Source organism: Delphinapterus leucas, chromosome 14 (genome assembly GCF_059928025.1).
Source record: "Delphinapterus leucas isolate spDelLeu-1000000601 "Yukka" chromosome 14, BTC_Dleu_Yukka2, whole genome shotgun sequence".
Lineage (NCBI taxonomy): Eukaryota > Metazoa > Chordata > Mammalia > Artiodactyla > Monodontidae > Delphinapterus > Delphinapterus leucas.
This window is the reverse complement of record NC_143142.1, coordinates 29,094,007-29,121,617: the sequence shown is the minus strand read 5'-3', so window position 1 is coordinate 29,121,617 and position 27,611 is coordinate 29,094,007. Positions and strand designations below refer to the sequence as shown.

The 27,611-nt window shown below is 43.4% G+C and overlaps 1 protein-coding gene across 1 annotated transcript in view; it reads right to left on the bottom strand.

Moving 5' to 3' along the window:
- The window catches only part of PIEZO2 (piezo type mechanosensitive ion channel component 2), a 331,944-nt gene that overhangs the window by 136,662 nt on the left and 167,671 nt on the right, over positions 1 to 27,611 (bottom strand). The window contains exon 5 of the mRNA XM_089894937.1: positions 13,870 to 14,032. Coding sequence (XP_089751063.1) covers positions 13,870 to 14,032 — 163 coding nt within the window. The remainder of the gene's footprint in view (positions 1 to 13,869; positions 14,033 to 27,611) is intronic.

Sequence of the window (27,611 nt, the reverse complement as noted above, 5' to 3'; positions counted from 1 at the left end):
CTGCTGGTGTCTGAAGCTCCATCTGTGCACCAGCTCACTGGAGGAAGCCAGGCACAGGAGACGGGTACACAGCTCAGTAAGTGTTGTTTGCCCAGGTGGGTACAGACCACTCGGGACTTACATTGGCTGTCGATGAAGCCAAGGCTACAGGATGCACCCCCTCCCCTACATACACACACACACAACACACATACGTACACACATCACACACACACACACACACACACAATCCACACACACAACACACACATACACAGAGACACACAGAGACACACATATACACGGAGACACAATACACACACAACACACACATACATATACAAAGACACACAGATACACACACGCAACACATATGTACACACACAACACACATACACAGAGACACACACATACACAATACACACACAACACACAATACATATACAGAGACACACAGAGACACACACATACCTACACACAACACAGACACACACATACACACACAGGGATTTAATCCCAGGCAATTCAAGTTCACATACCCAAAATGGGTTTTGCATTCTACTGTATTCCATCACAGCACATTTGTACTTTTTCTGGAAGGAGAAAGAACGTTTCAGGCTTATGCATTAAGATTTTTCTATCTGTTCAGAGCTCAGTATGTACCAGTGTCTCTAGTAAGAGATAGAGCCCCACACATGTAAACAAGTAAAAAAATTAACAGCTAAATATCTCACAGCAATAAATGCTATTCTGAGAATTAAAATAGGGTGATGTGATTGCGAGTGTCAGGGCAGCTATTTTAGATTCTGAGGTCTGGGAGAGCCTCTCTGAGGAGGTGACATTTCAGCTGAGATCTGAATGTCACAGAGTCACCAGCCATGTGAAAATTCTAGGCCAGAGCCTTCCAGGCAGTGGGAAGGGCTGGCTGAGCCTCCATGGTGTGTCCCCAGACCCACTCCCTCCTCCCCCTTCTCCTCGTTGTCAGCAGATACCCCTATGTCCTGCCTCACAGAGACAAGAGGGCTGAGCCCCAGCCAGTGCATCAGCCCACCCCCTGCAGCCCACCTGTGGGCAGGTGCTCATGGCCCCCTCCTGGGACGGTGGATGAGCTGCATGTGCTGGGGCACCTGGGAGAAGGACAGCCCACCACCCTCCCCTGCCCCACATCACCCACGTTTGGGAGTTTCAAAGTGAAAGTCTCCAAGAGTTGGCTGGATGCACGGCGGCACGTCCCCGACACTTGAACCCGCTCTAACAGGACTTTGATAACCAACTACTCCACCCAATGAGGGGAACAACAAGATCTGTTTCGCAGGGTGACTCCAGTGGCTGCAGGGGGAGGGCAGGGGGATCCCGCAGCCAGGAGGCTTTTCTGATGGAGGAGGGGGCAGGGAATGGAGCTGAAGAGCGTTCGGTCTTGGCCAAATGTCTTGGAGGTCGAGTCAGCAGAACTGACTGGTAACTTTCACGTGGAAGGAGGAGGGGTGGAGGAGAATCAGAGGTAGTTCCTGTGCTGTTGCTGTCTTTGCTGATGAGATCAGGACAGCCAGGAGTGGAGCAGGTGGGGGAATCCAGTTCTGAGGTGAAGGTGTCACGGGGGCAGCTAGTGTAGGATTCTGGAGTGTGGAGAGGTCTACCTGAGGTTCACTGCCAAAGTCAGGGGTCTGATGAGGTGACCTGGAGAGAACACAGAGGTGCCCACCTGTCGGAGCTGCCACACCTGGGACCAATCTGTCTCTCCAACCTTATCCTCATCACATGCAGGGATGGAGAACCACATGGAGAACCCGGAATCCACAGGTTCTTTGCCTTGGGATGTGCCGTCCGCACCCCATGGGAGCCCTTGCCCAGTGTCCAAGGCCCCGGCTCCCAGGCCAGCCTTTACCTTCAGCTTCTCCATCTCCCAAAGCTGAGTTGCTGTGTGTGCTATGGCACTCACAGAGCCTTCCACGTGGGGCATCTGTTGCTTAATACCTCCCGCACAACAGGTGGGTGACACACTAAACATCCCTCCTTGAGGAAGGAAGTTTGTCCAAAACCTTCAGTTTCCATACTTGAACAAGGAGACAGAGAGAGAGAACACAGGTAGAGGCGACTGGTCCCAGCCAGAAACATACTCCTAACTTTCATAATAAATGACTTACTGCTCAGTTATGGAATTGCTGTGGATGTAGATTAAATCAAATAGAAATCTCTGGTCAAGAACCTTCGTGAGCTTAGACAAATGCATTTCCCTGACCTCTCTCGGGTGGGACTGGGGCCCCTGTGATTTTTATAAACATACCAGCGTACTTGAGGTTTTCCAGCATTTTTGTACCGGAATCCCCGGGGCTTTCAGTTAGAAAACACTTTTTAAACCTGCCAAGCTGAGAGGGAGCCGAAAGTGAGCCCCTACCGTCCAGGCCGGTGCCAGGACGGCCATTAGCCACATCAGGCTGGCTTGGTAACAGGCTGGCTTTGTCCCCAAAACAATCCATATGTGCAGTGTAAACCCCGACGCCCTGGAAGCGCCTCAGCTCACCCTACCGTATTTACCAACGAACAGCCTTAGTTGCTGGAGTTGTAATCTGTCCCTGTGTCGGAACCCAACTTGGTTCTGGCCTTGGAGCTAAGAAGGAGTAGCTGTAAATAAAGATTTATCCCCCTGCTTCCTGAGCTCTCGTAGTAATGAAAGACAAAGAGGCCCTTTATAAAGTTTAAAAAGCCAAATAAAATATTACATATCAGTGTTGCCCAGGTCAAAGTCTACAACTTATCTGAAGAATTGTAAGTGCTTTAATGCATCTTCTTTAAAAGCCCCTGACTTCGAAACACACCAAATGTACTAAGGTAGCATCTCATTTCACATGAGGATGCTCCAAGTGCTACAGAGTCAACTGTGTGAGAGGCCACGGTTCCCCGAGCCTGGACAGGGCCTCCTAGTCTCACGCCGCCACTGCGTCCCACCCTGCAGCCCTGCCCCAGCAGTCACAGCGTTAGCTGTTATTCCCACTGGATTCTGGACCAGGAAGACACCATCATTTACTTTCAGTAGAACCCAAACATCATGTTTCCTTATCCCCAAGCACTAAACAATTCAGCCTGGGTTGGACTAAATCCCAAGAATCACCTGGGAATCTTTAAGAGGACAGATTACCAAGCTCCACCTCAAACTTCCTACATCAGAAATTCTGGGAGTGAATCCCAGATTAAAGAGCTGCACAAGGTGATCTGGAAGCAACCAGCCTGGAATCCATGCCCTTGCTGACATCTGCAACCTTGGACCAACTCATCCTACCTGAAAATACTGTGTTTGAGTCGTATGCTAGGCAGACTCCCTTAATTGGAAAATATATTGAAATAATTTATCTGTGGAATCTCTTTCTGATTTCAGCCAACCTTTAGACGTTAGACCAGAGATTCTCACACCATGGAATCCATTTTCCTCTTCCTCTTGGGTAAAACCAAGCTATTAAAAACATTTCGATGGGAGGGTATCAGAGTCACAGATAATGAGCCACAAGATCCTGGAGGCAAAGGGAACATTTTTCTAAGATGTCAGAGTTGTTTAGTTAACAATTTATCTCACAGAGTGGGTTCATCTCAACAGAAGAGCCCAAGGAAGGAATAGGCCATGATGTGAGTCATCGCAGAAGAGGAACAAGTCTCATCCATAGCGTCCTCGTGGACACAAGCAGCCAGATAGAGCACGGGAGCCGTGCTGGCGTGGGGTCACGTGTGTTATGGGAGCCTAACGTGACAGCGTTGCGCAGACAAAGCCAAAAGTTTATTCTGTTTCTGCGCTTGTTTTAGGAAGATTATTTTTCCAAACGTATAAGAGCAGTTAAATCGTCCCCTGTTCCATTTGGAAAAGTGAGTATAGAGATGTATGCTTTCAACCACCTCCTACAGAGCAATAAAAGTTTAATAAGGGACAGGCAAAGACACACTGAATTAGCAGGCAGTGACCCGCTGGGTGAGCCAGGACTGCAGGCCTGGGGAGCTTTAATAAAATCAGGTCTGGTACCACTGTATGTTTGCCTGCCTCCCAGAGATTCTGACCGAATGGGTCTGGGATGGGCCCTGCACCTGGACCTTTACCAGGACATTCCCAGGTCAAAGGCAGTTCAAGGTGGTGGTGAAGGAGGAGCCTGAACTCACCTCCTCCCGTGGACACGACAAATATGCAGCTACACATGGATCATTTCCCCTGAAAAGAACCTGAGAACTAGCTGAACACCTGGTCCCCAACAGAGGATAGAAAGGGCCACACCCAGACAGGCAGGGGAGGCACGTGGTCTCACTCACCCTAAAGCCAGTGAAATGACAGCAGTGTGACACGCACTGAGACTGTATGCAAAGGAGAGTCATTCATCGATCCAAAGGCATCAGCCGGACGGGTGGGCGATGGTGGAAACACTCCCCAGAGACAGAGGTGCCATTGCGCTCCCCACCTAACCTGCTGGAGCAGGCAGGTGAGCTCGGACACAGGGTTGAGCAATTGTAGCACTACCCTGCTGACCTGCTGAAGCTGGAGAGCTCCAGTGGCTGAGGTGGCTGGGCACGCGTGGTCTTGGCATCCTCCCGCTCCTGCCCTGAAGCTGACAGCACACAGACAGGGCACTGTCTGCATTGCTGAAGCTGTGGGCACACAGTCAAGTCATTTTCCCACTGCCTTCCCAAAGCAAAGGACCAAGCCTGGCCCCCACACTCTCCAGCTGAAGCCAGCAGGAGCATACAGTCCAGATAGAGACACAACTTGATTGCCTGGCCCTGGTGGCCAATGGGGCTGGAGACCCTGAGCTCCACAGCACTGGAGCAATCGGAAAGAGAGCTCTTGTCAGGCCACCACCCCCAGGGCACTGCACATAGAGCAGGCAAACACAACCCCTGGCTTTCTTTGAAAAAGGCCCATTCATGGAAACTTGGAGCCTCAGGTTTCTTTTGTGCCTAGAGGCTAAGGAAGGGTTCCCAGGGAAGTAAGCAGGATGACAACATCCTCATACCCCCTTGGCCTCACTACAGCTCAATGAGGCTTCCTAGGAAGGAGCCTGTGCACTCCTCAAGAGTTCCGATTTTTGCAACTGTTGCCCAGAGGACACATCCAGATCTCCACATCTGGAGAACAGCAGGGATTACAATTGTGGCCCCACAGGACTGTATATATCTGCATACTTTAGAAGCTGTTGCCTGAGAGACTGGCTTCCAATCAGTCTAAGTGCTAAATGAGAGTCCTCCCCTCAGAACACTGACGGGTCCTGACACACCCTTAACAACAGGGCCATATCAAGAACTACAAAGATTCGAGAAACCACCAAGAGCTAAGGCAGGGTTGAACAAGAAGGATCATCCCTACGCAAGGCCACACCTTCAAGACTGAGAGGCAGCAGTTTTGCCTACTACATAGCAACAGTCAGCAAAATGAGGAAATATGTTCCCCCCCCCCAAAAAAAGCAAGAGAAAACCTCAGAAAAAGACCTTAATGATATGGAGATAAGTAATCTACCTGATAAAGAACTGAAAGTAATGGTCATAAAGATGCTCTCTGACCTCAGGAGAAGAATGGATGAATACAGTGAGAACTTCAACAAAGAGTTGAATATATAAAAAAAAACACCAATCTGTGCTGAAGAATACAATAACTGAAATGAAAAATACATGAGATGGAATCAAAAGCAGATTCGATGACAGAGAAGAACAGATTGGCAATCTGGAAGACAGGGTAGTGGAAATCATCCAATCAGAAGAACAGAAAGAAAAAAAAATTTTTAATGAGGATAGTTTAAGGGACATCTGGGACAACATCAAGTGTACTAACATTTACATTATAGGGGTCCCAGAAGGAGAGGAGAGAGAAAAAGGGGCAGAGAACTTATCTGAAGAAATAATGGCTGAAAACTTCCCAAACCTGGGAAAGGAAACAGACACCCAGGTCTAGAAAGTGCACAGTCCCAAACAAGATGAACCCAACAAGATCCACACTAAGACACATTATAATCAAAATGTCAAAATTAAAGATAAAGAGAGAATTTTAAAAGCAGCAAGAGATAAACAACTGGTTACATATAAAGGAACCCCCATAAGACTACTGGTGAATATTTCAGCAGAAACTTTGCAGACCAGAAGGGGGCAGCACGATACATTCAAAGTGCTGAAAATAAAAAACACAACCAAGATTACTCTATCCAGCAAGGTTATCACTCAGAAGTGAAGGAGACATAAAGGGTTTCTCAGACAAGCAAAAACGAAAGGAGTTCATCACTAAACCAACCTTACAAGGTATGTTAAGGGGTGATTTTCAACCTGAAAAGTAAAGGCCTTAACTAGAAATAAGAAAACATGTGAAAGAGAAAAGTCTCTCTGGTAAAGGCAAACATATAGTAAAGTTAGTGGATGAAACACTTCTAAAGCTATTATGAAGGTTAAAAGGCAAAAGTAGTAAAATCAACTGTAACTACAATGAGTATTTAAGGAATACACAAAATAAACAGATGTAAAATATAACATAAAAAGCATAAAATGTGGAGAGGGGAGTAAAAATGTAGTGCTTTCAGAATGTATTCAAACCTAAGTGACTATCCACTTAAAATAGATTGTTTTATACAGATTGTTATATGTGAGCCTCATGGAAACCAAAACCCAAAACCTTTAAATAGATAGACAAAAAATAAAGGGAAAGGAATCCAAACATAACACTAAAGAAAATCATAAAACCGCAAGGGAAGAGAACAAGAGAAGAAAGGAACAGGGAAGGTTTACCAAAGGGAAAAAAAAATATGAGAAAACAACGAACAAAATGGCAGAACATACCTATCAATAATTACTTTACATTACTTTAAATGTCTAAATTCTCCAATCAAAAGATACAGGGTGGCTGAATGGATAAAAAAACAAGAGACTCACTTCAGATCTAAAGACATGCATTGGTGGAAAGTGAAGGGATAGAAAAAGATATTTCATGCAAATGGAAATTTTTTAAAAAGCTGGAGTAGCAATATTTAGATAAAATACACTTTAAAACAGAGACTGTAAAAAAGACGAAGAAGGGCATTACATAATGATAAAGGGATCAATACAACAAGAGGATATAACATTTGTAAACATGCACCCAACAAAGGATCATGTAAATTTATAAAGCAAATATTAACTGACATAAAGGAAGAAATTAACAGTAATACAGTAATAGTAGGGGACTTTAATACCCCATTTGCCTCAATGGATAGATCATCCAGACAGAAAATCAATGACACATTACGCCAGATGGAAAATAGATACATACAGAACGTTCCATCCAAAACTGCAGAAAACATATTCTTTTCAAGTGCACATGGAACTTTCCCCAGGATAGATCACATGCTAGATCAAAAAACAAGTCTCAATAGATTTAAGAAGACTGAAATCATATCAAGCATCTTTTCCAACCACAAAGGTAAGAAACTGGAAGTCAATTATGAGAAGAAAACTGGAAAAAACACAAACGTATGGAGACTAAGCAACATATTACTAAGCAATCACTGGGTCAATGAAGAAATGAAGAGGAGATTAAAAAAAATACCTGAGACAAATGAAAATGGAAACAATTTTCCAAAATCTGTGGGACACAACAAAAGCCGTTCTAAAAGGGAAGTTCATAGTGATACAGGACTACCCTGGTAAACAAGAAAAATCTCAATTAAACAAACTAACCTCACACCTGAAGAAACTAAAAAGAGAAGAACAAACAAAACCAAAGTTAGTAGAATGAAGAAAATAATAAAGATCAGAATGGAAATAAACGAAATAGAAACTAAAAAACAATAGAAACAATCAGTGAAACCAAGAGCTGGTTCTTTGACAAGATAAAGACAAGTGCTAAATCTTTAGCCAGTCTCACCAAGAAAAAAAGAGAGCGGGCCTAAATAAATAAAATCATAAATGAAAGAGGAGATGTTACCACAGAAATACAAAGGATCATAAGGGACTACTATGAACAATTATATGCCAACAAATTGGACAACTTAGAAGAAATGGATAAATTCTTAGAAACACATAACCTTCCAAAACTGAATCATGAAGAAACAGGCAATATAAAAAGACCAAATAATAGTAACGAAACTGAACTAGTAATTAAAAATCTTCCAACAAACAAAAGTCCAGGACCAAAGAGCTTCACAGAAGAAATCTATCAAACATTTGAAGAAGAGTTAATACTTATGTTTCTCAAACTATTCCAAAACATTGATGAGGAGTGAATGCTTCCAAACTCATTTTACAAGGCCAGCATTACCCTGATACCAAAACCAGGCAAAGAGGCCACAAGAAAAAATTAGAGGCCAATATCTCCAATGAACATAGATGCAAAAATATTCAATAAAATATTAGCAAACCAAATCCAACAATACAGTAAAAGGATTACACACCATGATCAAGTAAGTTTTATTTCAGAAATGCAAGGATGGTTCAACATCCACAGATCAATCAACAAAGAATAAAAATCATATGATCATCTCAATAGATACAGAAAAAGCACTCAACACAACTCAACGTCTGTTTACAGTGAAAACTCTCAACAAAGTGGGTATAGAGGGGACATACCTCAACATAACAAAAGCCACGTATGACAAACCCACAGCTAGCATCATACTCAACAGTGAAAAGCTGAAAGCTTTTCCTCTAAGATCAGGAACAGGATAAGGATGCCCACTCTCATCACTTTTTTTACACACAGTGTTGAAAGTCCTAGCCACAGCAATTAGGCAAGGAAAAAAAAAAGACATCCAAATTAAAAAGAAGTAAAACTGGCACTATTTGCCCATGGCATGATACTATATATAGAAAACCCTAAAGACTCCACCAAAAAACTATCAGTACTAATAAATTAAGCAAAGTTTCAGTATACAAAATTAAAATACAGAAATTGGTTGCATTTCTATACACTAATAACAAACTATCAGAAAGAGAAATTAAGAAAGCAATCCCATTTACAACTGCATCAAAAAGAATAAAATACCTAGGAATAAATTTAACCAAGGAGGCTAAAGACTTGTACTCTGAAAACTATAAGACATTGATGAAAGAAATTGAAGATGACACAAATAAATGGAAAGATATACTGTGCTCAAGGGTTGGAAGAATTAGTATTGTTAAAATGTCTATACTACCCAGAGCAATATACAGATTCAATGCAATCCCTACCAAGTAGCAATGGAATTTTTTACAGAACTAGAACAAAGAATCCTAAAACTTTTATGGAACCACAAAAGACCCCAAATAGCCAAAATAATCTTGAGAAAGAACAAAGCCAGAGGTATCATGCTCCCTGATTTCAAACTATATTATAAAGCTAGAGAAATCAAAACAGTATGGTACTGGCACAAAAACATACACATAGATCAATGGAACACAATAGAGAGCCCAGAAACAAACCCACCCATTTATGGTCAATTAATCTATGACAAGGGAGGCAAGAATATACAATGGAGAATAGACAGTCTCTTCAATAAGTGGTGTTGAGAAAACTGGACAGTTACATGCCAAAGAATGAAACTACTCTCACACAATATGCAAAAATAAATTCAAAATGAGTTAAAGGCTCATCCCATCCTAGACTTGGCACAGTGCTCCAAGCAGAGATCAGGCTCTGGAAAAAAGTTCTGATTGGAGTTAGGAACAGACAGATGGATGGGAGGATGGGAAAGGAAAGTGGTGGGTTCCAGGGTAGGTACAGCACTGCTCAACCTTTTGACATTTTAATAATAAAGACATGCATTTTCTTTGCATCTTAGTTCATCACAAGTAATTATTTGGGTCCTGAACCTTTCAGGACACTTTTAGGCAACAGGAAGGGTCTGTGCGCCCTTAGAACTGTGGCTTTTGTCATCACTCCCTGAATTCTTCATTTCTACAGGGAGCACAGCAGTCAGAAGAGCTAAATTTAGCTGGTTCTCATAAAAGAAAACGGGTGGTTCAGGGTCAGTAATAATCTCTGTAACCAAAGACAAACAGAGACAGATGACCGTGTCTTTGTGCTTGAAAGCCAGGATCTAGAAAATGTAAAGCAGGTGGCTCTGGACTAGATCTCAGGTGGGAACTGAGCAGATGCCTAATTAAAAGGTGACAATAAAGAGATTGATTTCTTCCATTCTTTGTTTCTTGCTCTTAAAAAAAGAGTAACTTGAGCTTCAAAGTTGAAGCTTGACGTGCAGCCCAGCTGGTCGTTTTCTGGGCCAGATGTTACAGTAGACTAATGAACGTTAGGTATTAGAAAGGAGGGTGCAGATTTGAGGTTCCGAAGGAATTTCCAAATAACATTATCAGGACCTAAATGTTACAACACTGAATTTTTAATGGATGGGTAATGATTTATACTGGAATATTCATTATATCCTTCATGTTTGATTTGTCAGACTATTTAGAAGATGCCTCTTGAAGCAGACTAAGTTGAGACTAAAATTCCTACCTGAATAAAGATTTAATTTATCATAAATTTAGTTCAATAGTATATTAAACTATTATCTGTTTCAAAAAAAATAAGGCCTGAAATCTCGTTAAATAGCTAGAAAGACCTAGAAGTATATAAACACACAGATGCTATCAGCTTGGTAAAATTACTGATGTAATTGGTGTTTTATTGCACAGATAACCTTTCTACACAATGTAAGTTTCATAACACAATTCATTTTTTAAAGGCTTAAGAATCAGAATCTTTTTCCCAGTTATGATTTGTCGATCTGCTTCTGAATTAAAATGAACGAATAAACAAGACCACAGATACGTCAGCTGGAAAAGAACGTTTTATGGCACTTGGGGAGTTGGTTCTTGACTGAGGTCTGCTCTCTGTAAAATTCAAGAACAGGGGCAGAGCCTCCCACCCATGCCCCCTGGGGATTTTTAGGGGGAATCCTTGGGTTTGTGATGCCCTTTAAAACAGCAAACTTGAGCCTCATTAACAAGTCCATGAAGATTAGGGAAGACTCCTGAGCCTTCTCCAGGGATTAGTTGCTACTTTGAAACTATGCTAGATTTGAAAAGGAATTCTCCCAGGCACCAGAGGATTGATTAATCTGCCATTTCTCCACTGAGATAAATGAAGGAAGAAGGAACGCCAGCAAACACTATCCTTTCAAAGGATCCTTGGGACTTCCCTGGTGGCGCAGTGAAGAATCCGCCTGCTAATGCAGGGGACACGGGTTTGATCCCTGGTCTGGGAAGATCCCACATGCCGCAGAGCAACTAAGCCCATGTGCCGCAACTACTGAGCCTGCACTCTAGAGCCCACAAGCCACAACTACTGAGCCCATGTGCCACAACTACTGAAACCCACGTGCCCTAGAGCCCTTGCTCTACAACAAGAAGCCAATGCAATGAGAAACCGGCGCACCACAACAAAGAGTAGCCCCCATTGGCCGCAACTAGAGAAAGCCCGTGCACAGCAACAAAGACCCAACGCAGCCAAAAAAAAAAAAAAAAAAAGCCAGGAATTAAAAAAAAAAAATTCGAAGGATCCTCAAAAACCAAGCAATCTAAAACACAAACGCCAAGATTTACAAGTAGCAGGAAGTATGCTAGGAACTTCAAAATAAAACAACTTGTCTTGCTTATTTCTCCTGGCCATGTACTTCTATTCTTTTCAGACTCTAGCTAGATGGTTCCCCGGTAAGATGTATTTCCTCCTGGATTCATCTCAGGAGATTGACTCTAGCCTGCTCCCCTGGGCCCTCTGGGGGCTGGAATGTACTAAGAGAATGGAACTTAATATCTAAATTAGACCCAAACAAATTTAACCGAGAGGGAAATCAACCTCATAATAATGATATTTAGTATTTTCAAAGCCCCAATAAATAATGTTTAGAGTATCTACCCCTCTTTCCCTTATTGTTAAATAATGTCATCAATAATATATAGGGCACAGATATTTAAACAACTTTCAAATGGGAGAGAGGTACCATAAGCCTGTCTTGGAGAACCAAGGGGAATCAGGAAGGAAACATGATTTTAGAATTAGTCAATGATATCGTGTCTCTTCTTCACCAGATGTGTGATCTTCACCTTAACCTAACATCCCTTACCTTCCGTAGGTCAGTGTAGGTCTTCCTAGTTTTATGGCAAAAGAGAGTTTGAATTTGGAGACAGAAGTCCTTTTTATAGGAAGCTTTGTTAATTCAGTCATGGTTGTCTGTTACTAAAGGCACAGAGGTGATTCTTTTACCAAGTGGGATGGCCTCAAACACACCCTCCAACTTAGCTTTCTTTCATTCTACAAGACCCTGAATTTGAAATTTTTGCGATTGTTCTACTGCCTCTCAAACTGGAGAAGAGCAGAGGGAGAGCGGGTGCCCTTTATTATTAAGTCCTCACAACAATCTCTGCTTTGCAGAAAGAGAGAATAAACAATTTTCCCAACATTACACAGCCACCTTAGGTGGCTTCCAAGTCCGACTTTAGAGTCCACTCAATTCCCAGTAAAATCCTTTACACTCCATCTATAATATGAGGATAACTGAAAATCAACCTCACTTTATAAATAATAATAATGAAAAACCCTAAGTCTGGAGAGCTTGAGTTAATGGATTTATTTTCACTGAACCTGGAAAATTTGGGGTAATTATTGAAGCCAGCTGATTTTCAAAACTGTAAATATTATAAAATAAATTTCAAATGAAAAATGGAGATTAAAAATTTTAATTAATTGTCATATAATTATAAAGCCAACCAGAAGAAAAAGCACCTTCATAGTTTGATCTGTTTTCAGGACACCAAAAAGTGTTGTGTAGTTTGCAAACTTGAATGCAAGAGATGGGTAGTTTTTACCTTGCTATAATTAATTTTTGCACCACGTACCTTTTTTAACATTTGTCTTAAAAATAGTAGAATATGGATATGCAATGTGATTGTATCTCTTTTACCCATAAGGATTTTAGGCGATAACATCATTTCTAGTCTGCAGAGGTTAATGGAATCATATTCACTCTTTCTTCATCGTTGTATTTCTGATAAGCACACAAGGTAAACTGCTGCTTATCTGTGAAGCATGTGCATCATCTGCTGTAACTGAGAATTTTCTTCCTTTGATGGCTTCGTGGTTATCATTCTCAATATAAGTAATTTCAAGTAGCTTCAGTTTTATAGGTTTAATTTCTTGCCAAAGCTTATGAATGAAATTTTTGGTACTCGTGTCTTATGTCAAAGGTACTCTTTTAAGGAACTTTTTTCACAGTAAATTTCATCTTTCAATCACCAAATCAATTACTTTTTAAGGCAACGTCACCTAGACTCACATAACAAAGTGCAGTTATTAGAACAAACAGGTCAGGGACTGAGTGACAGCTGTCTCACGTGCTCCCATTCACCACAGAGTGAAATCTGACGTGTCCCCTGGTCCAGCTAAAAATTCACATACATTTTACTCATTCTTACACTCTTCCAAACGCATATATTTTTTCTCTGGAGGGCTTTAAAAATACCTCGATGGAAGCATGTGGAGTTAACACACTGACTCGGGACAGCAAGGTGCACAGACTGGAAGCCTCCTTCAAGGTAGAATTAATTTTTTTCTCTTACAACTACCAGGTGTTACTTCTCTAAGAGCATTGCGGTAATGAAGGTATCTAGACCATAGGCTATGATACAAATTTGAAAGGTTCCCCATCTGAGTTAAGGGTAGATGACAGTGAAGAGACACAGGGTCAAGCCCAGGCCCTTAGGGGATGACGCCTCTCGCAGGGCAGCCCTCACGGTCTCCGAACTTGTCTCCTCGTGGCCCAGGCATGGGTGAGAATGCCCACACGTGAGGATCACACGAGGGTGTGCCAAGTAACCGCCCAACACGGGACGGCATGAAGCACAGTGCATATCTCACTATTACACTGTCACAACCTACCAAGGTCAAGGCCCCAGAAATCAAAGAAGGAAGAGGCACAAAGTCAGATTTACCGATTCTTCATTCTCAAACTCCAGGTTATACTGCGCTGCTTCTTCAGTCACTGGTTTCTGAACGATGTTCCTACAGACCAGCCAGATGGTCAGACTGGCTATGAACATGCCGACGTCAGGCACAAACACTCGGATCCCGTTGCCAGCATCAGCTCCCTTTAAGCTATGGAGGGGAAAAAAGCAGGGGGTGGGGAGAGGAAATTTAGTTCTTTTTATGTTGCTATGGTTAAACTATCATAAAGTATGTTTAAATCTTCTTAATGACTTTAAAATAAAGAATGCTCAGTTTCTGCCCAGAAGGTACCAGAAAGCTTTTCACCAACCCCGGTCTTATGTAATCTACTAAGATTCAGGAAGCTTCCAGGGAGTTTTAGAAATAGTATAAAGAACCCTAAACCAATTCTCACTCCTAAAACGTGCTAATGAACTAACTTGTTATAAAATAAACCACGTGTCCAGTACAGAGACAGGTGTTTGCAATCTAGCTGGAGCAGTTAAATACTAGATGTACACAAGCAGCTACGAGATATTGGGCCTTGGAAGTAAATCAAAGTTAGAAGGAAAAACGGAGAAGATGTTAAAGCAATCCTTGAATAGGAGCTCTTCATGATTTTGAATACTGATTTGATTTTGTTTTCCATCCTGTTCCAAGAAAGATCGTTAACAGAGAACTCAGAAGATTCGGTTCCAGTGTCAGTAGGACCTGACAGCTGCCTTTCACTGGAGGCCTTCCCCACATCCTGCGTCCTTCCTCTGCCCCAAAGAGATAACACTGTTTGTCTTCTTTATCTCACTGGACTCAGATGAAAGTGACCCAATGTGTATCAGAGAGAAAACTTGTTTAGGGACAGGAAGCAGAAGATAGGAAAGTATGCATGTAAAGATACATAGTTTTCCATATACACTTCACGTGATGAAATACATACTGTAGTCATTTACACTGGATATGTGATATATTGGTAAAAACATAATAAACAGCAAGACCCCATCACCTAGAAATAACCATGTTAACATTTCAGTAAACTAAAACATCATATGATATCGCTTATATGTGGACTCTAAAAACATGACACAAATAAACTTATTTACAAAACAGAAATAGACTCACAGACATTGAAAACAAACTTGTGGTTACCAAAGGGGAAAGGTGGGGAAGGGATAGATTAGGAATTTGGGATTAACATACACACACTACGGTACATAAAACAGATAATCAACAAGGACCTACTGTATAGCACAGGGAACTCTACCCAATACTCTGTAAAAATCTATATGGGAAAAGAATCTGAAAAAGAATAGATATGTATACATATATACGTATATATAACTGAATCACTTTGCTGTATACCTGAAACTAACACAACATTGTAAATCGACTATATTTCAATAAAATTTTTAAAAATTAGTAATAATATCTACCACTTACTGAGCAATTGCTTTGTGCTAAGAGCTTCGTACATATTATTTAGTCCAACCAATCACCTTAAAGATTTAGGCATTATTACTTATCCTCCTTGTACATATGAAAAAACGAAGGCTCCAAAAGGTAAACTTACTTCCCTAAAGTCACACAGAGAGTCAGAGAGAGAACAGAATTATCCTCAAGCTCCCTGTAAGTGCAAAGTTTATGTTGTCAACCACTGCATCCTCCTGTACGTATCCCCACGGCCTTCCCTTCCAGTCTTCCTTCTGTGCATGGACATGCATTCTTAGAGTTAACCAAACTAGTCTCACACTTTACCTATGGATTTCGACAATGATTTGTTCATTTAATACATCACTCACGTTTTCACAGCTCACTGAAGATTTTTAAGCCTCACCACACTCACAGTCAGACAGGATTTACTTAACTAGTCCACTACTGTTGTACATTTAGAATATTTCCATCCATTTGTTACTATAATATAAATAAAAGTTAAATCTTCATTAAGTAAAGAGTCTTCTAATCCAAGATCTTCTAGGAAGAATTCCTTAGACCAGTCTAACTGGCTTTTTATAAAAATGGTCTGGAAGAGGGCACCCCGTGTAGAAGCTTCGATTTTCCACATGACTTTAAACTCTTCTGAACAGATAAACATGAAAGTGATGAGACATCCCTTTACTTCCATAAATAAAACACATGTGGTTGTGTGAAAGATTTCTAAAAATGGCAAGTTCCTTTCATATGGGTTGAGTAAGTCAATTACGAAAACTTCATCCAAACTTTATAATTACTTATGAAACTTATAATCCAGAATCGTAAAGATGAAACCTGATGATTGATTTCATCATAATAAAAATGTAGAGGTTTGCTGTCTACTTTTAAAGTACATCTAACATGATCAGACAGAGCAAAGGAGAATTAATATCACCAGAATGAGAACTCGGAGAAAGGCCAGAAAACAAAGGCCAGGCTGGGGTGGGGTAGGGGTGTTTCCTGTGTGGGGCTGTCAGGGGAGCTGGTGGGTCCTTCCCGGGTGGATTTGGGGGGATAAATTATTGTGGCTCCTTTGTGGAAAATGAGTTGACCATGGCATTTTATGAAAAGCACCAACCAAGCAGACTGGAGGGGAAAGAGTTCTTACAGAAAGCCAGCAGCACCGGGCTCCTCCCACCTGTTCTCTGCAGGCGCCTCCCAATTTGCAAACAGTGGCTTTGAGGCTACAGCCCCAGCTTTGTGCTTCTTGGTCCCCAAAGAGACACTCGATAGCCCACATACACTAAGGGAGTAAATGAACGCAGCTTGCAAAAGCAATCCTCCACCTGCTGTGACAGAATTCAGCTCCTGGATCCAGGACTGGGCTGCAATCCAACTCAGAATGGAATCATTCAGCCACAGAGGTGCCAACCTATTAACTGAGGCTCTCGGGTCCCGAGCTAACAAAGCAGCACATTCATGGCACTGCCTAGCAGACACAATGAGCCTTCAGAAGATGATAACATGGGCCGTGGACAATGGACAAAGTCCAACCGATATGTCCTGTGGGGACCATCTTATCACTAAAGTCTCCTTCACTGTCTAGACCAGTGTCTACTGAGTTAACATTAATCAGAGCGTTAGTCCTCAGAAATGCTGCAAATTAAAGCAAAACAAGACAAAACGAAAGGAGAAAAAAAACAGTTGCTGGTCAAATAAGTGTTAGAAAATCACAACGAATATTATTATAGTAAAGAACTTGAGAAGTTCTGTAGTAAAACAGTAACTCTGAGCTTACTTAAGCCTCCATTTCCCACATTTATTTGACCACAAACCATTTCTTAGTTTTATCTAACACCTATTACATTCTGCCGAGCTAGTGCTCACGGCGCAAGCTTTAGAAAATGCTGACTCAGTGTCTCCTCGCTGGTCTATAGGTTTGATCACAATGAATGGACAATTGGGAAACTATACCAACGTGTAGCTAATCTTTATACGTTTGGCTTTGAATAAGCCCCTAATAACTGCAGTCAGTGACACCTCATTCCTCTCCCTCAGCCCTCCTCCCATCTATCCACCCACTCACTCAGGAAGTCACTGCAGCCATGGAGCTGGAAGAAACCAGAAAAGATCTAGTCCATTTCCTCATCTTGCAAAGAAGAAACCGACCCAGGGTAGGCTGAAGCCTGGACCAAATGCACAGCTGGCGGCAGAGCCCTTGTTGGGAGCTGCCACTCACTGCACTTGCCCCCGCTTCTACCTGGTGCCGCAGCTTCCCCCCAATCACGGCTCCCACCGCAAGGCCCGATGGCCCATTCCAACCCCATCCCATGCCGCCTCTGTGCTGCGCTGGACAAATCCGCTCCCAGATCCACTCCCCCTGCTTTCCTTCCCTCTCCTGTCTACTTCTCCACCTCCCTCTGGACACCCCCAAAGGCTCACCTTGCTGGGAGATCCCCCAAGGGAGTGTGGGGCTGGGCTGTGCCCACCAGGCTCCTCTTCTCTGCCTCCCGCTTAAATGTTGATGAGTTGGCAAGGTCTGGTCCTCACTTATTTTTTTCTAACTCCACACGGCAGACCTGAATGACACACTCACCACCGAGGCTCCACTGAGCACCTGCACGACGACTTAGCAGCCTGCACACCCAGCCCCAGCATGCCCCCAAGACCCACTTCCTACCAGACATCTCCACGCAGTATTCAACAGCTCTTTACAACTAAACGCTATCTTCATTCCAAAATCTGCTCTTCCTCCCTTATTCCTCACCTTGAAAGATGGCGCTGTCACCAGTGTAGCAACCTGGACAGGACCTGGGCCCTGCCATCAGTCACAGGAAACCTGGAGATTCTGTCTCCATGCCTGTGTGTCTCTTCCCCGCCCTCCTCTATTTTGGCTTCTGGATTATTGAACAGCATCCTTGTCACTTTGCCTCAGGGCGTCCCCTCTGCTAAGCAGGCCTCCGCATTAGCACCCAAGCTTCACTTTTAGAAGCACAGGTTGGGCATGCCCACCGCCCTGCTGACGAGAAAGGTCCATAGTCCCAAGCACACCCGCGAGGCCCTCGGTATTGCAGGCCCGCCTGCCTTGTCTCTTGCTATGACTTCCTTGGACCTCAAATTCCACCTACGCTGACCGCATACACCAGGACAGGCAGGTGTTTGTTCCTCCGAGTCAGTGTGCGATCTTCCCCCTTGGACCACAACGCCCTTCTCACACACGCTTCCAGGGCGCCCTCATCAGTCAAGACTCACCTCCCACACCTCCACCTCGAAGCCTGTCCACCACCTGCCACCTTTAGATACCTAAATGCCTATGTACGCCTAATACTTTATGTCGCTACCTTGTTTGTGAATCTCTGTATCCAGGAGGACTATATATATATATATATATATATATATATATATATGTATGTTTACATATTACGTTTGTGTGTGTGTGTGTGTGTGTGTGTGGTACGGTGTGTGCTCTGAGTACAGGCTGGCAGAATTAATGTTATCTCCAAATATTTACTCTTTCCTTCCTATGACAATAGTTTGTGCAAAGTACTGTAGAAGAATTAGATCTGCTGTCTGCCACAAAGAGCCCCGCACTTTAGCTCGGGGAAGGTAAAGTACAAAGGGCAGGACACGTCACTGTGGTCTGGGGAACAGCTGAAGATCGAGGGGTTGACGAGTAACATCTTAATTATTTGGACACAATTTAATTTTCAAAATTGGAAATTATAAGCCATTCAGAATACATATGCAGTTTTATTAAATGCATATATTGGAGAAAACATTTCAAGAAAAAGAAATATGTGTTGTAGCTAATGAACAATGGCTCGATTTGGTGGGATTTTTTATGTACTCACTCCAAAGATATTTATTGAGCCTCTAGCACGTGCCAGGCACTGTCCCTGGGCACTGAGTGTTGGTTATGAAAGTGTCTTAAACACAGAGATAAATCAGGAAGAGGGGTTATGGCCAGGTCCTCCCTACTGGACTCGGATTTCTGGCAAAGCATCCACATAACCAGAACGGCTGAAGGGTTCAGAGCAAATGAGGCCCTACCATCATCACGGAACTGAGACTGCAGAGGAAATCGTGCACTGGTCTCGAGAAGTGGTGCCCAGAGGCGGTGTTTCCATGAGCGTGAGGTGTTGTGTGGAGGTGGCAGGTCACCCTGGAAGCCACGTGGGGTTTGTGCCTGAGAGAGAAGTCTTGACTGACAGGGTGGAGGTGAGAGTTTTCTTCTCATATATGTTGGCTAAAGTCAACAGTGTAAATTAGATGGTCCAGGGACCACGCACAGCACAGAGTAAATATTTGTGGAAGCCTCCATAAACGGATCGTTGGTGTGCATTACAGAGCATTTAACAACAAATTAAATTTTATTTCAAATAAATTCTGCATTTGAAACCAGGCTGACCAGGTTATGGGTAGAAGCCCTATGCTAATAAATTAACGAGATCAATGAATACATTTCCCCATAAAATGTTATCCTACATAGCTCGACTTTCCAGGCTCAGCTCAATTACATTTTCCATATAGAAAAGCACATGCTAAACTACTTAAAACATCATGTTCTCTTCAACAGGCAGACATTTCCTTTCCAATCTGGTTAGTCACATTGATCCTATTTGTTCAGAGAGATTATCCCTCTTGAAAGGGGGTCAAGGAAGCTGGAAACTGGGAAAAACCTACATAACCATCAAGAGGAGAAAGAATATAGCCATAAAATACTATGAATCAATAAATCAGTGCAAATGTACGTGTGACCATCTACATCAATAAATATGGATGCATCTCACAAACATAATATTAGGCAAAAAAAAGAACTAGCAAATGTACAGAATATAGACCAGTTAGAGATTCACCCATAAAGAGCTCCATGAAAGTCAGGAGACAGGGAGTCAATCACCTGTGTTGGTAGTGCCCAGGTTCTTAAGATCCTTGAAAGCTGGTTGGTACATACAAAAGTATATCTTTAATATTTCATATTATTTTTAAAAGTCAGAAGAGACACACTGCCTAGAATTCTTCGTGTAGAACACATCTTGAAAACACAAAGTCAATTATCTGCCTGGGAAAGATAATGACCAACTGATGCAGTCATGGCCACGATTATATTTGGTCTGATTGACTCATTACTCAAATTTAATTACCATCCTCCTATCCAAGTCCAGGGATGCAGTGAGGCAGGTGTGGATATTCATGGGCAAACCACTTTGCTTTTGTAAGTTTCTCACCAACAAAATGACTTCTTGAGGTCGTCCCAACTGTCAAGTTTCATTCTGACTCAGAAAATTCAAAATAAGGAGGCAGGGAAATGAAGATGGAGCAAAGAAAGAAAAGCATTGGAGTTTCAGGTACGGCCGAGAAGCAGACTCAGGAATAAACACAACCGCCGTCACCTTCAGAAGCTAGAAAAGGACAACCTCATTTATGCCATTCCTTTTGGGAAGCGAGTCCTTTGGCTCAGAGTTGGTAGGAAGGTCAACGTCAATTGAATTCCAATAAAATAATTAAAATGTCAAATGAGCATTATTTAAATGAATATGAACTGCTGAGATGGTTATACTTGGTTTTCTGGTGACCTCTGGAGCCCAGGCACTGATGCTTGACCGCGGCTCCACGGAAGTGGAGCTGCACAGGGACAGGGCTGCCCCAGGGCCTCTCCCCAAGCTCCCATCAGGGTCCCACTTCAACTCCTAGATGGACTGGTTCAGCTCTTCTTTCCTCCAGGGCCTTCACTTCCCCAGTAGCGCCCACAACTGTGTACAGTCTAGCTCCTGAAATACATTCTTTGCCTCACACCGGCTCCCCACAAACCCTGACTGACCCACCCCCATGGTGATCCTCTAATTAGCTTGCACAGGCCTTGCGGATGACAGCAACATGGGAAGTGAGTAAAATCTAACCTGTGTAAACTGCAGCCCTCACTCTGGAGCTGGGTGATTTACTCCAGATAATCGGAAGACACACGGCCTCAGGGTTTCCTCTGCGGGATCTGAAGTGTGAGGATTATGAATCTAATCTGCACACGCTTCTGCTGCAAAGCAGCCCTCACGTGTCACCGTGACGTCTGCAAAGGCCATGCGATGTAAGCATTTGTCATCACTGCGGGATCCACTCCCAGCGAGGCTGGAATCAACTTCCAGTCTCCCCCACCCACCCCAGCCCCACTTGCTGCCACCGTGCTGAGCGTCACCGTGCAGCTCAGGGTTCTCCCAGCTTCAGGTCACGACTAACTAGTTTATTATCAAATAAAGGCGGTGGCACAAACCAGCATTTTCTTTTTCATGAAACATAGTAGAATAAAACAGGAGTACAGTGCATGCAGTAAGAGCAGCTACTGTTTTTTGAAACTGTAGGTATCTGTGTTGTATCGGATCATGACATAAAAGTGTACTGGTGTAGTTACAGTAAAAAAAAAAAAAAACCTTCAAAATCACTCTCCAGCACAGCTCTGTTCTATCAAACAGGTAGGGCAGCTGTGTTGAGGACAGATGAAGATAACATAAATCCTTTCCCCAGATCTCTCGGAGCCAAATGTGTTGCAAAATTCATACTTTTCCAGATGTCAGGAAGGCGCCTCTTACAAGATGATGTAATGGTGGCAGCAGGCACGAGGGCAGTGCCCCCCTCCCGCCCCATCCCGCCCCAAGCACACACACCTGTGACCCTTCACACTCAATGCAATGGTCTCCCCTTGGCTCCCAGGTCAGTTCAGGTCAGGTTTTGCCAACAAGAAATTAGGCTAAAACATCAAGTTTTCAGAGCGTTTCCGATTTTGAGATTGCAGATGAGGGGTAAGATTCTTTACTCAAGCACATCATAACAAACTAGAAATATTAAGCTGTAAAACAAATCAAAATTGTTCCAGGAATAAAATATTAATCAAAGGAGTGAAAAAAATCTCTGAATTTTTACCTGTCAAAAGATGCACCCTATGTTCCGTAAATCCAAGAAATGAAAATATAAATTTGTAAGGCATGAATTATGGCGTGTTGGCCCACACTGCAAACAGAATTGCCAAAGCATCTCTCTAAATAGTTTCCCGTGCAGTTAAAATGTGATTTCGTTTTCAAAGTTTTTTCAGAAAGCATTTCAAGTAATTTAGGATTCACTGACTGAAGGCAGACTAAAAGCAGAGGACATAATCAATAGACATATCAAAATATATGTCCACACAAAGACCTGTAGGCAAAGGTTTAGAGCAGCTTTCTTCAGAATCACCAATAGCTGAAAACAACCCAAACATCTACCAACTGGACCCTGGATAATTGTGGTGATCCATGCAATGTAATACGATTAACAATGAAAGTAAGGATACTTTTAACTCAATGGATGAACCTAAAAAGCATTATGTTAAGTGAAAGAAGCCAGACACAAAAGGCCACAGACTGTGAGTCCATGAGTCCAAAGGTAGGGGACTGAGGACAAAGGGGCAGAAGGAGGCTTTCTAGGATGATGAAAATATTATAAATCTTGAAATGGTGGTGATCACATGACTGCATATGTGTGTCAAACTCATAGAACGACACACCTAAAAAGGGGAGAATTTCACTGGCTGTAAATTACACCTTAGTAAATGCGATGGGGGGAGGCACTGGAGTAACAGCAGTATGAAGTGTCAAGGGCAACAGAGGGGAAACCCCAAATCTGAGACAATGTAAACAGGAGAAACAGCGGCAAGCAAGCCTAACAAGCACTTGATACAAATGTCATGTTTTAAACCAGCTGCATCTGTAAATATGTTAACTGTTGAAAATGTACTGAATGGCAGAGATTGTCCTGGGACATATCAACATCCGAAAAGGAAGGTGGTCCCAAAGGTCCTTGAACATCTCACTACAGTATTTCCATGAAGCTGCCTCCCCCAGGGGATTTCCCTACGAGAAAAATTTACAGCAGGGATAAAATTAACAATGTGGGATGGAGAGGAAACGGTTTCTTCTGCAAATCCCTTTGCTTGAAATTCTAGGAAATTGTTTTAACAGTTCAAGACCTATTACAAAATCACTGATTTATGGGTTTAGAGCTAGGTTATTGGGAGACTTTTCCTCTAAACATAGATTTGTTATTTTTATAAATAAACAAAATAAACACTCCTAGAGTGAGTCGTGGCCACTGAGGTTTGTATGCCTGCAAATCTGGGCAGTGCGTGTTTCTGCCCTGCTCTCGGGAGGCGAGCCTCCTGCTCTGGACGGGCTGGATTTCTCAAGGATGGTCACAAATTTCGTGCTCACCATCTTCCGTGTCCCTGTCACGACCCCCCACAAACTCTCCCCACTCCCTGTGCAAATACTGACCTCCTTTGATTCACCACCACAAAGCCAACCGCCCACACTGGGTCCCTATAGTCTGGTTCCCTGATAATGATGGACACAAAGGCTGTCCCTGTTGACCCTGAGCTTTCGGTTGTCTGCTGAGAGTGGGTCAGCAATTCAGGATGGGGCTGTTTCTTACACTTCCTTTCCACCCTCTTCATGTCTCCCTCAATGCTAGGTACCAGGTCTTCATGTAATAAACACCCCTTTATTGACTTGTACAAGAAATCATCATTTTTTATAGTTGATAAATTTGGTGGGACTGAATGTTCCATAAGGGCTAATGTTTAGGCTGGAATGATGGTCTCATCCTCCCAGGAAGTTGAACGAACGAGCCTTTCAATGAAATGCCTACTACGTCCCAGGCCCTGGAGCTTCCTCCTGGTACACGGGCGTTTTAATGTCCTGTGTCTGTGGATTCCACAATCCCAGCCCCTCCTTATAAACAGGAAATTCCCTAAAAGAGGAAGGAGTCTGGCCCAAGCTTCTACCTGATTCCTCCTCCCCAGCCCAGGGCTCCGCCAACTGTTGTTTGTCCAGAGAGAACGTGTGTCCAGCAGCCTGGGGCTCCCCCAGCTTGTCCGGCATAGAGAGCCCATGACCTTGTGAGGCGGCTCCATCCCTCCTGGAGCCGCCACAGAATCAGGCTGGGGTGGTGCTGTTGGTCAAACGATGTGCAGCATCCAGGCCTGAGTGGGACTGGGGACCGTGGGGCCTGACCTAGGAGGTCCCCACGGCAGGGACAGCACTCCCTCTGAGCCCACGCCCGGCAAAAAATGGAGTAAGCTTTGCTTTTGTTTGTTTTGGTTTTATTCTTTTCTCTAAAAGTCACTCAGGCTATGTGTGGATAAGGATACACAGCCTTCCTGGGGTACAGGGGGAAGTGAGGGGACAAACGCTAACCACTTAGCCACTCAGCCCAGGAATCCCAGAGACAGAGAAGAGTCAAACGGAACAGCATCCCTATCTCAGCATCATTTTCCTTCAGAACTTACACACCTGTTTTCTGGAACGTGCTGGCGTCCACCCGCACTTGGGGCAAAGCCAGCGCTCGGCTCAGATTTCTAAGGACAGGGTCCTGCACCCCCCCAGAACACAGTGTATGTCCATCAGCATCCCAACACAAGACACCAGCACATTCACCGAAACAACACTCACTCCAGGATGGAAGCCAGTGATCTGCCTGGATTCCTAAGTCAATATATTTCGCCGGTCAGAGCCGAGAGCAGAAGTTTCAAACACACCCATTTCCCGAGAGGACCAAGTGAAACAACCTTCCCTCTCTTTGCGGCAGGCGGGTCAGCGACAGCCGCGTGAGGGTCCCCTAGGCTGCTCCGCCTTTTCTTATCTGGTGTTTACGGTCCCCGGGCTGCTGTCTTGTTCATTGACCAGCATTTCCATTTGCTCTGTGGATGACAGGCCACCAGGCCATCTCACAATCCCCAGGAAGAGTGAGATGGACCTAAACCTCAGTAGTGACCACAGGGAGGGTGTGGAAGGAGGGAACAGACATCAGAACCTCTCAGAGGTAAGAAGGAGTCTCTGTCTGGGTAAGTCAGTGGGTATAGGAGAGAGTCTGGTGTGTGTGGGGGGTGTCCTGCCTGACCACAGCTTCCCAAGCTCCCCCAGCACTGAGGGATAGGATAAACTGAGGCAACAGGATTGCCCCTGGTATGTAATCAGACCTTCACAACGTCCGCAGAGGTTAGCAACAAGAAGAGGCACAGGCTCTACAATCAGGAAGACTTAACTGTCATTTAGTCCTGTGTAAAGAAGTCACTTAACCCTCTGAATGTTCACTGTTAGCTACTTCCAGTATTTTGTATATGTTTAGAGAGGTTTGTGTGGCTGTGAGCTTGTAGAAATAGATCAGGGCATAAGAAGAGCCAGGAGGGGGCTTCCCTGGTGGCGCAGTGGTTGAGAGTCCGCCTGCCGATGCAGGGGACACGGGTTCGTGCCCCGGTCCAGGAAGATCCCACATGCCACGGAGCGGTTGGGCCCGTGAGCCATGGCCGCTGAGCCTGTGCGTCTGGAGCCTGTGCTCCACAACGGGAGAGGCCACAACCGTAAGAGGCCCACGTACCGCACAAAAAAAAAAAAAAAAAAAAAGAAGAGCCAGGAGGAACTGTTTCCACTTTGTTCACTGTGGATGACAGGTTTCCAAGGATTCTGATGGGAAACCCAAACAGTTCCTATGAAATATGCCTGATACAAACTGTTGCTTTATCCAAGCAAGGATGTCTCAGTCCCTAGCTAAGGTGTTTGACTGGCTGGGCTGCGGGAAAGACATTTTATAGCAGCTAAAGCTACATTAAGAGCTAATTTCAGACTCTCACGATGCAGAGCAAATGAGAAATCTGAACCAAGGTTTGAGAGTATCTGTTAGCACGATTCTCCAAAACATTCCATTCTGTAGACTCAACATCCAAATTTTATCTCCCTATCAAACACCTATTATTCATCGTGCTGTCTGCACCAAGACTTGAAAGCTTTCAGTGATCTATTACACAGTTCATTTGCTCGTGTCATTAATGAACTCTAAAACGTTCCGGCCGGGCCGGTACCTTGCATTTTGTATAGAACAAGGTGCCAAGGTTACCACCTGGGAATTCCGGGTTTCAGTTCATAAATTCTCTGTAGGACCTGATCTTTACCACTCATTCAGTCAAAGACTGTTTATATTAAGTCCTAGGGACCTGACTTAGTGAAGATGGAGATTACAAGTCAGAAAATCTTTTCTTCCAGAAATATTTTGAAGGAAAAAGGATGAAGGATTACATCTTTTTTTTCTAGAAGAAAAATAGATCTGTTCACCAAATACTTATTAAATGATGTCATTGTGCTTAAATTAAAAAAGTTTCCTTTCCAAGTTGGAAGTCAAAGTCCTAGGTAAAACTCTCAACAGACTAACAAATGGAAATCACCTACTTTTATTATACACACACACAATACACACACATATACTCTCATACACACACATACACATAGACCATACACACATGTATGCATATATTAATCTATAGCTTTTACTCTGAGTTTCGAGTATACCCAAGATATTTTGGCAGATCAAAGAAAACAGCAAATTTGATCAATTGCATGAGTAAAGTTTAATGAAACCGATTATATGATATCACATGGATGTAAAAGCCTCAGATGTAATATCTAACTTTTCTTTCGATTGTGTGGGAGTTATAGACACTTGTTATGGACTGAATGTTTGTGTCCTCTCAAAATTCAGCTGCTGAAATCCTAACCCCCCTAATCCTAATACCCCAGATCCTAATACTGTGACAGTATTAAAAGATGAGGGCCTTTGGGAGGTGATTAGGTCATGAGGGTGGAGCCCCCATGAATGGGATTAGTGCCCTTATAAAAGGGACCCCCACAGAGCTCTCCTGCATTCTTTCTGCCAGATGAGGACACAGTGACCAGATGGTGTCTGTGAACCAGGAAGCAATCCCTCACCAGACACTGAATCTGCCAGAGCCTTGATCTTGGACTCCCAGTCTCCAGAACTATGAGGAATAAATGTTTGTTGTTTAGCCCCCCAGTATGTGGTGTGCTGTTATTGTAGCTTGAAAGGACTAAGACAGTATTTAATACACTTTTAGCAAGAATGAATGAGACCTCCATCTACTGTCCTATAATGAAATACGGCCATCTCCTGACAACAGGTTTAAATAGAATCTAAGTCAGAATCCTGGTCATCCTACAGGTGTGTGCTGGCAGCCAGAACTTTATTTGGACTAAAGATAAAACCATGCAGTTGGTCTTACTCATAACGCAGCAGCTTTCTCTCCTGGTGCCTAAGGGGACACCTAGTCACCACGTCCCTGCAAATTTTGGTCCCGAATAGTCACATCCCACTAGACTAGGCTGTGGATGTGAAGATGATCTATGGGTGGCAGGGTACCAAGCCTTGGTTTCCAGTTCCACTCGTTGGTACGGAGCTGATAACCACTTCAGAGCGTTGGAAAGTTTAACAGAGATGATGCCTACACAAAACCGTCTACTGAGCTTTTTTGAATATTCTT